Genomic DNA, 9,232 nt, shown 5'->3' with positions numbered 1-9,232 from the left:
CTCCTGCCCCAGCGTGGATTACACCCCCACAAAGGCACCCGTTTTTCTCCATATCACTCTGTCACGTTGGGAGCAGCCCCGTGGCACAGCCCAGGCCTGCATATATGTCAGATTTCACTGAGAGAACGGAGAAGGAAGACGCTCCTCTCCGCCCTCCCTCTGCCGTCATGCCAACACCACAACTACAACTCCCAAGATGCCTCGCGGAGAGGGCGGGACCGCGGCGCCCATTGGCTGGCCCCTGGAGCAGCTGCTTGGCGATTGGCCCGCGGCCACGTCTGCCCGCCCCCTAGCGAGAGCGGGCGGCGGCGGCCCAAGTCCGCCGGCCATGGCGGGTGGGCGCGGGCGGTGGCGGGTGGTGCTGTGCGGGGTGGGCTTGGGGTTGTGCGCTGTGGTGCTGGCGCTGGTGGCCGCCGTGCTGCTCCGCGCCTACGTGCTGCGCTCCCCGGCCATCCCGCGGCTGTGGGCGCGGCGCGGGGGCACCGCCGCTTTCAGTGCCGACGAGAGGCTGGAGCTCAAGGAGGCGCTGCGAGGTGAGGGGTCCTCCCGCCCGCGCTCCCCGCAGCCCCGGGCTGTTCCACAGGGCTCGGTGCTGGAGGGCAGCCTGGTCCGGTCCCGTCTGTGTGACACAGCGGGCTGGGATTGAGCGAGGGAAGCCTTGCCTGTTTATAAGGCCTAGTGGGTTGCTCTGACTATATTGCCGTTGCAACCTGACTGACTCTAGGGAATGAAACTTGCGTTCCCAACTAGGAACCTGCCAGTGTGGCTGAGGAATCGGTTCCCATTAGCAAAATACCGGGTAGTACCATCCCTAGTGACACCCGTCATTCATCCCTCTCGGATGAAAAACCCAAGTGTTCCTCAGTTTTGTGAAGAAAAGTCCCTATGTGAACTATCTTGGCTGAAATGGAAGGGACGTGCCGGTGTGCAGCGCACACAGCTCAGCTGAAAGGCGTCCGTCCTTCCCCTGCACTGTGAAATAATCTTTAAAGCCTCAAAAACACCTAGAAATGTAAACACTGATTTTGCCTTTTGAAGTGCAAGTCCACTGTGGTTTGACTGATTTCAGTGCCAGCTGATTCCTGTTTTGTATTTGACCAAAGGTGCTGTTAAAATCCCAACAGTTTCCGTGTCTCCAGAGGACTTAAATGCCACCGCCATGGCAGAATTTGGGGATTACATTCAGAAAGGTACTCAACTTCCATCCTCACCAATCCCTGCTGCTCGATTTTATTGTAGTAAACAAATCAGAGGGAATACGTATGGCTCGTGAGTACAGTGGAGTCAATTTTTAGTTTGTTTTTCCTCAGGAAAGGCACGCTAATGGCCAAAGCTAGGACAGAAAGAGTTCAGATGCCTTTTTCAGTGTTTTCTGGTTCTTTAGACAGCTAAATGACTTTGCTATTAAAAAATAAATTAGAAAGAAAGAGTACCCCTGTTTCGGCCCATTTGGCCATCCCACTGTTGCTCTAAAGCTGTAGTGCTGATGGATGACAGTTCCAGTTTTTGCTTAGGAAATTCCTAAATGTGAGCTCAGTTGGCTTGGTGGAAGTGTGAGAGTGAAGCTGCGTGTCTGCTTCCTGAAGCAAGTTTCTTGAGTTCACTGAAGCTAAATGCGTGACTGCTCTGTGGGGTGTACAGTGATAAAATCGAAAATGAGTGCTGATTTTTCTTTTTTTTTTAATGTGTGTTTTTATTCCTCCAAACAGCCTTCCCAGCTGTATTTTCTTCCAAGTTCATTCAGCATGAAATCGTTGGCGGGTACAGCCACCTCTTTACAGTCCGAGGTTCTGACTCTGAGATGATGCCCTATATGCTGCTCGCGCACATGGATGTTGTGCCCGCTCCCCCAGAGGGCTGGGATTTCCCTCCTTTCTCAGCTGCAGAGCATGAAGGTTTCATCTATGGGCGAGGAACTCTGGACAACAAAAACTCTGCCATAGTACGTCTTCTTGGTAATATTTCAGAGAGAGGAAAAGGCAAACTGGAGGAATCTGGTCTCTTGAGATTGGCCGTGTTGTCTCTCTTGCCCTTCTTTCCCAAGAAAATTCCTGAGCCCTGCAGTTTGTGCCCAACTTTTCCTAGAGATGAAGTGAGGTGGTCTTCTGTTACTGAACAAAACAGAGTTCAATCTCTTACAAGATATAGAAAAACATATATTGCAAGTGTATTTGGTTGAGTGGTTTTGTTTTGATGCTCCCTTCTACTGTGATCTGCCCAAGTAACTCCACAAATGGACAATGAAAATCTGTGATTTCAGTGGACAGGACAAGATGGTCACTTGTGAGGTTAAGGTAATGTAAATTTCTGCTAAAAATGAAAAACAAACAAACAAAAAAAATGTAGTTTAAGTTGAAAAGACAAGGGAAATGGAAAAATATGGCAAATGGGCAAATGGTAGATTTCATTTCTCGTTCTTCAGAGTAAATTTCTCATTCTCCCGTTTCTACCTTAGTGCTTTTCGTATGAAACACGCTGCTAATTAAAATAAATGGGATTGGTGGCTTGGGTCAGAGCCAGGCTGTGTAAAGGACAGACAATTTAAAGGAACAGTGAGGTCCTTGGATGATTAAAAGCATCGTGCTTCCTATCCAGTTTGTCTCTGACTTCATCAGTTGCAAGGACAGGCCCATGCTGTATTGAATGTGCATACACTGACCCTGTGCAGCACACCAAGTCTGCATTGTTTGAGAATATGAATGCCATCAGTAGGAGCTGAAGAAATAAATTCCTGATTGTGAGCAGGACAAAGTCTCCTTAAGGGCTGAGAATGCCTCATGTTTCTTTTGTGTTGCATTACAATCATTTAAGTTTATTCTCCTTCTAACACCAGGGAATAGTAAAATGTTCTGTGGTTGGTTTGTGTATTTTTTTATCTTTTTTTTTTTTTTTCTGCAGGGCATTCTGCAGGCTCTAGAATTCTTACTGAGAAGAAATTACAGACCCCGCAGGTCTTTCTATGTTGGCATTGGACATGATGAAGAGGTATTTTCTTTCATTTTGGCTAGATAACTACTTGTTTGCATTGGTCATGTACATAACAAGGCTTATTTTTATAAACCTTGTTCACCTAGAAGATCCTTCCTGTTGTTCTTTGTTATGTGTGTAGATACTGTCAGGCACGTGCTCATAGTTATGTATTGTTTGTTTGGCTTTAAGTGACATTGATGGGATTTGGTGTAATGAGCACAGAGAAAAGAACGCAGCAGAGTGTTGTTTCAAGGTCTTTTCTGATTGCAGACGTGGAAGAGCTTTGGAGGATATGTAAGACATGGCAAGCTGGCCTAACGTTGTCTTGGTTGTTCCAAGCTGTTAACAGTGAGATGCTTTCCAGCATTCTTCCCTGTGGTGTGGCTAAACCTTGCTGTTTCCTGACTGGTTTCTCACAGGTGTCTGGTCGGAAGGGAGCAGTGAAGATTGCAGCTCTGCTGGAAGCCAGAGGAGTGAAACTCTCCTTCTTGCTGGATGAGGGAAGTGCTATACTGGACGGCATCATTGCAGGCATGAAGAAGCCAGTAGCTCTGTAAGTAACAGAGGAAACAAAAATGGCCGTGATGAAAGTGATTCATTTCCATTAATTATGTGTTAGAAATGACCTTGCTAATGTCACCAAAATGTTTTCAAGGCATGAGGCAGTGTTGGCATTGCTGAATCTGCAGCGAGCAAAGGGCCTCCAGTTTGCTTGCTGTCCATCGCAGCTGTGCTGACAAAAGCAGAATGTTACTTATCTCGTGCAGGCGTGTTAATTGCATGCTGTAGAGTCTGTTCACAGGAGAAGAAGCCAAGACATCAGGCCTCCAAATGTTTAAAGGCTGCGCTGAGAATTTGTTATTGCTGCTTCTACCATGTTTCGTGTAGTGCTTTAGCATTATGCAGGCTAGTTTCTTTTATATGTACTCTGTGCATGTGTATTTGGGGTTGCATCAATCGTTTATTTATTTATATTTGGCCAGAATTGCTGTCACAGAAAAGGGTTCAATAACACTGAACTTCACTGTGGAAAAAGAGCCAGGACATTCATCCTTTCCTCCAAAAGAGACAAGTATTGGCATTCTTGCAACAGCTATGTCCAGGTGAGAGCTTCCCTGTTGTCTGACATCAAAGACAGTCAAGCAGGTTCCTAAGGCGTTGATATTTGACTTGCTTTTGTAATATTTGCTTTTAGAATATTTAGCAAATTCCCCTTACAGATTTGCAGCTGAAGTTTGCAGCTCACTTTGAAGGGCAGAAATGCAATGCCCAGCAAAGGGACAACAGCCAAATGTCTGGAGTGTCTGGCTGGTAATTGTCCAAACCAATAAACATGATGTAATGTTTTATCCTGAAGCTGAGTAAATCTCATTACATATCCATGCAGGAGGGAAACTGACTGGTAAATACATATTTCAGAAAAACCTCGTGTACAAGTACGATGGAATGTGGTGTCATGTCTTTGTAGATTTGCAAGAGTCAGGCCTTTGCATTTCTTCATCTAGAAAGAAAATTTTTGCATGTGACCAGAATGCTCAGAAATGTACAGTGGAGCTGTATTCACAGGTGGAAGTATGGTTACATCTCCGATACACGGATACGTTTTAGAAATCAAATTCCCATCCGCTTTCTGGTGCAGCAACAGCCAAAGGTGTTTATGAATTTCCAATGTTGATTTGCTTTGCCTTAGACTGGAGCAGAATCCCATGCGCAATCTGTTTGGCCATGGGCCGGAACTCATGACTATGGAGCACCTTGCACCAGAGGTGAGGAACGAGCCATAATTTAATTCCCAGTTTTTCGTATTGCTAAGCGAAGAGTAACCCAGCATATGAACTGGGAGCACAGTTATGTAATTCTTGGAAAGAAGATTCAAGCTGGCATTTCTCCCATCCTGAGAATCGTTCCTGTTGCCCTTGTTTTGGATGCAGCAAATGGAACGTGTTCTCTTCTTGAAAACTCGAAACTTACTAATTTGTGGTTTTGTTTCTTCCATTTAGTTCAATTTTCCTCTCAATCTCATCATGAGCAATCTCTGGCTGTTTTCGCCTATTGTCAGCAGGTAAGAAATCATATCCTTGCTGAACATTCCCAATCTCACTCTTAAGAAACGAAGGCTGCTAGTGATTTCTGGTCTTCCCAGGAAATCTGTTATACCATATTGTAATTTACATCAGTGCTTTACAGTTAATAAACAATTTGTTAATTGAATAGCCCTATGTAAATGTGGTGCTTATGTTGAAAGGAAATGAAATGTCTTTGAGAAATGACTCTCTTCTTTTTGTAAGAGTTCTTGCCTGGAAACCTTCCACTAATGCCTTGATTCGAACTACGACAGCAGTCACAATGTTTAACGCAGGAATCAAGGTAGCTTCATCTTGATTTTTATTATTATTATTATTATTGTTGTTGTTGTTTAGTACAAAGGGACAGCTGGGACTTTCAGTTTTTGTCTACATACATCTAATTATAAGACCAGTGTCAGCTCTGTTTTTAGACCCTGCGTGCTGTCGCAACCAGCCTTGCTCTCACTTCCGGCAGGACTTGAATTTAGCTGCAGTTGCAACATAGATGGTTCCTGTAGTATCTGAAATCTGTTACAAAGAGACGTTTGTAAACCCACGTTAAAATTGTTTACATTTTGGGATAGACAAGAAACCACACAAAGTATTGTTGACACTAGTTGAAACTGCGTTACAGTTGTAAACACTTCCCTGGCCTAGATGAGGACTTGCTTTTGTGAGCATAGGTCAGGCCTTTACCGTCATTTGAGGAGGGTTAGCATGCACCTTGGACTGAGGGAAAACAAGTTCTGGCTGATACAGACAGATTTTGCCCTGATAAAGAGGTGTAGCTCTCCAAAAATATTACAGCCCTGGAAAATAAACAGGTTATTTGATGTGTCCCTGGGTAAGTGTGTTACAAAAAAGCAGCCATACAGTGGCTGAACAGTGACACTGAGTGGCCAGGAGAGAAATAACACTCTGGTTTCTTTTAGTTTTTTAAATCATGCCTTTCCAATGGAACAAAAGTATAAATACTCATTCTGTAGCCAAGAAGAGTAAGTTACTTAAATGTATTAGTGAAGACACAACGTGTCCCGTAATTGAGGAAAAGCAGTGTGGCAATAAAGGAAAAATATTGAAATAAAGCTTTCTCAAAACTCCTCAGCGCGGAGTTTCTGAAGGGAAGTGTCTCATCATTAGAGGAAAGCTTCTATGTAGCAGCCAGCTTCATTTTTTGTTGAATCGTTGTTTCTTTTTGTGGTTATCTGCATTATAAATGAGGTGCAGTATTTGAATGCTGGGCACAGAAGGAGATCTCACATTTATGTCAGTGGAAACGGAGTGATGCGTTCATCTGTGAGCCCCAGCACTGCTGAGCAGTTTCTGAGTTTGCACTTGGCATTTTAATCTGTTTCAAACTTTCCTTTATTTTTTGGTCTTTTTTTTTTTTTTCCTAGGTCAACGTCATCCCATCTTCTGCAAAAGCGACTGTCAACTTCCGGATCCACTCTGCAGAGAAGGCTGCTGAGGTACTCCTGCCTGCACAGTTATTCATTTTCTTGCTCTCATCTTGGGTAACTTGCTTTTTTCTGCCTTTGAAACAGAGAACTAATGGCTGCTCTGCTTCCTGCTGTTTTAACGGTTTTCCAGGCTTTCATGCATTTTGCCATCCAGGCTTTGGAGTCTATTCTACTCAAGATCCATACATAACACAGCTCAGATGTGTGGGACATGACAATACCATGCCTTGGTACATAGGCACTTGAGTGTCCTCCCTGCTCTTCTCCATCCCTCCCTGAGCAAAGTGATGCTCTGCCATCTGAAATTAACTTAGCCCTTGTGGCAGTAGATGTAAGAACGCTCTCTTCGTCTCTCCTCATGTTAAAACAGTGGCATGGGAAGGTTTGGGAGCTGTTCCTTAATGGAGGCTGTCAGAAACACAGCTCACCTCCTGTCCTTTCTCCTCTGAGCTGGAGTGCAAAGTGCATTGTTCACTATGGCCTCCCAGGGTGCTTAGCCTCGATGCTGCACCACATTTGGGTTTGTTTGCTTCAGTAGGGCTCTGTTCTGGGTATTGTTTTGAGGAGTACAGTGCAAGTGAGCAACACTGATTTGCTTATGAGTGGAATAGAGTTTATTCAGAACAACCTTCTTAGAAATGCTGCACAGATTCCAAGCATTTTCTGAATATGGAACAGCAGACTAGACTTGGAATTGTGTCTTGCAATTACATTGAGCAGATTTCAAAAGTTTCCTTGTGCCAAAGATCATATATGCATGATATGGGATTGTGGAATGAAATAAAGCTTAGGACTTGTGACTTGTGAGTCTTGCACGCATCAGGCTGAACATGCCTGAACAGCCAAGGACAGCTGTGATACATTATCAAAAAATAGCATCTTCCCTTCCAGAACCTTTGAAAGTTTGTATTTTCTGGAAGCTTGTTCTGGATTGGTTTTACTTGGGTGACCCAGCTACAAAATAGTAGGAGATTGGCAACAAGCTGTGGGGCCTGAGGCAGTTGAGGAACCTTGAGGCAGTGATGTGCATCAGATTGCATTGAGACAAAAATATTAGCTTAAGTGTCAGCCATCCACCAAGTAAAGGAAGAGAGACTGCCACACCTTTTTGGTCCCAGTTCTGCATCTGTATTTGGAGCAAAAGTTAGCAGTTCATAGATGAATATATTCTGCAAAGTGGAACGTATATTGACATCTAGAAGAGGTGCTCTCTCATTTCTTTCTTGTATTATTATTATGAATCTCTGTGTTTTACCCATAGGTGCTAGAGACAGTTAGAAACACAGTTGCTGATGACAGAGTGAAGATTGATGTCGTGGAGGCCTTTGACCCCCTTCCCATCAGCCCTTGGGATGACCAGTCCTTTGCAGTCCATGTTTTCCAAAGAACCATTCTGGATACTTTCCCAGATGTTGACAGTGTAGTCCCAGGTAACAGCAAGCACATGACAATTGTTTCCTCTTCAGCTTCCGCCCTGCTTTTCTCTCCCCCATCCCCAATACTGCCCTGTTTCCATTTTCTGTGTGTTTCTCCACCCCAGCTGTTAACTGCTGGAAACAGCTGTTTTTTCCTCTTTTACTCAGTGCCCTCTTTATGTTTTCAAGTTTTATGTTCATTTTTAGTGGTGGAAGTAAAAAAGCAAACAGGAAACCAACAGGAACAATGAGCCTGAGTTGGACTCTCTGCACATACAAAGGAATCTCTTCAGGGAAGAAAGGAATTGTGAGGGAAAGTAGGAGGTCTTCTTTCTTTAGCTCTTCTTTTATTGTTTTCATAGCTGGCAAAGCCATTCCTGCTTTTCTGTATTGTTCCTTATGATCCCAGCCCCTTCCCTTGCTTGCAGCTTCTTCCTATTTCTGTACTGTTTGTTGGACTGCAGTTTGAAGCCTGAACTTCTAAACCCATGCAGGTTGAGTCTCACAGCTGTTCTTAGCATGACTGAATCATATGTTCAGTTCCTCCTCTTCGTGAAGGAGAGGGTGTTGTTCTTCCAGGCTGTTCTAATAAACTCTTTTCAATGATTTTTGATTTTGATGTAGGTTGGTGTCACACAGAACTGTAATCAGATGCCTTTCCTTTCTCCTGGGGAAAAGTGTGAGTCATTAAATTGCTGCTGCCATGCACAGTAAATCTGAGGTTTGTTTTCCAGGCACGTGCATTGGAAACACAGACAGCAGGCATTTCACTAACGTCACAAATGCCATTTATCGATTTAACCCAGTGCTCCTGAAGTCAGATGATCTTCCCAGGTACTGTATTCTGCCTGCATGTGGGCAGCTGTTTGGGGTGGGGACTAGAGAAAGAGAAAATTGATAGGCATTAGGCTGAAGGAAACCCAGCCTTGTATACCTTGGCATGGTGCTGCTGCTGCCGCACGTTCTGTAAGGCCACCCATTTCCTGCATGTTTGGGTGCTGCACAAAGAGGGGATGATAATTACACTGAGACAGTGTTAGCCCTTACTCTTCTTTACTCTAAATGTGAACCAGACCTCGTTCAGGTGTCTCATGTTGGCAATGCAGTGAAGCTGACTGGCTCCATTATGTAGTGCTGCTGTGTGGAAGGTATCATTCTGATGCTCGGCCTTGTTTAAGAGGTTTGTCCCTATGTTTGGACACACAGCACTGTGAATTTGTCTGCAACTTTGTTATGGTTTTGTGATTTTTTTTGTTGTCGGTATTCCACATCATTACATCATGTAAGGTACGGGCAGTTAAAGGGTTAATTCCCCGGTTAC

General features: G+C 44.3%; 1 protein-coding gene across 2 annotated transcripts in view; it reads left to right on the top strand.

Moving 5' to 3' along the window:
• Positions 197 to 9,232, top strand: part of PM20D1 (peptidase M20 domain containing 1) — an 18,630-nt gene continuing 9,594 nt past the window's right edge. The window contains exons 1-12 of one of the 2 annotated variants that reach the window (XM_021377396.1): positions 197 to 533; positions 1,104 to 1,190; positions 1,710 to 1,942; positions 2,899 to 2,985; positions 3,390 to 3,523; positions 3,954 to 4,073; positions 4,661 to 4,736; positions 4,971 to 5,032; positions 5,259 to 5,337; positions 6,434 to 6,505; positions 7,758 to 7,926; positions 8,646 to 8,745. In XM_021377396.1, coding sequence (XP_021233071.1) covers positions 197 to 533; positions 1,104 to 1,190; positions 1,710 to 1,942; positions 2,899 to 2,985; positions 3,390 to 3,523; positions 3,954 to 4,073; positions 4,661 to 4,736; positions 4,971 to 5,032; positions 5,259 to 5,337; positions 6,434 to 6,505; positions 7,758 to 7,926; positions 8,646 to 8,745 — 1,556 coding nt within the window. Of the gene's footprint in view, positions 534 to 1,103; positions 1,191 to 1,709; positions 1,943 to 2,898; positions 2,986 to 3,389; positions 3,524 to 3,953; positions 4,074 to 4,660; positions 4,737 to 4,970; positions 5,033 to 5,258; positions 5,338 to 6,433; positions 6,506 to 7,757; positions 7,927 to 8,118; positions 8,520 to 8,645; positions 8,746 to 9,232 lie in introns of those variants that run through there. The other variant, XM_021377397.1, reaches the window with a different exon arrangement.

Source organism: Numida meleagris, chromosome 25 (assembly GCF_002078875.1).
Source record: "Numida meleagris isolate 19003 breed g44 Domestic line chromosome 25, NumMel1.0, whole genome shotgun sequence".
In the NCBI taxonomy this organism is placed as follows: Eukaryota; Metazoa; Chordata; class Aves; order Galliformes; family Numididae; genus Numida; species Numida meleagris.
The sequence above is the reverse complement of the archived record's forward strand: the minus strand, read 5'-3'. Positions and strand labels throughout refer to the sequence as shown.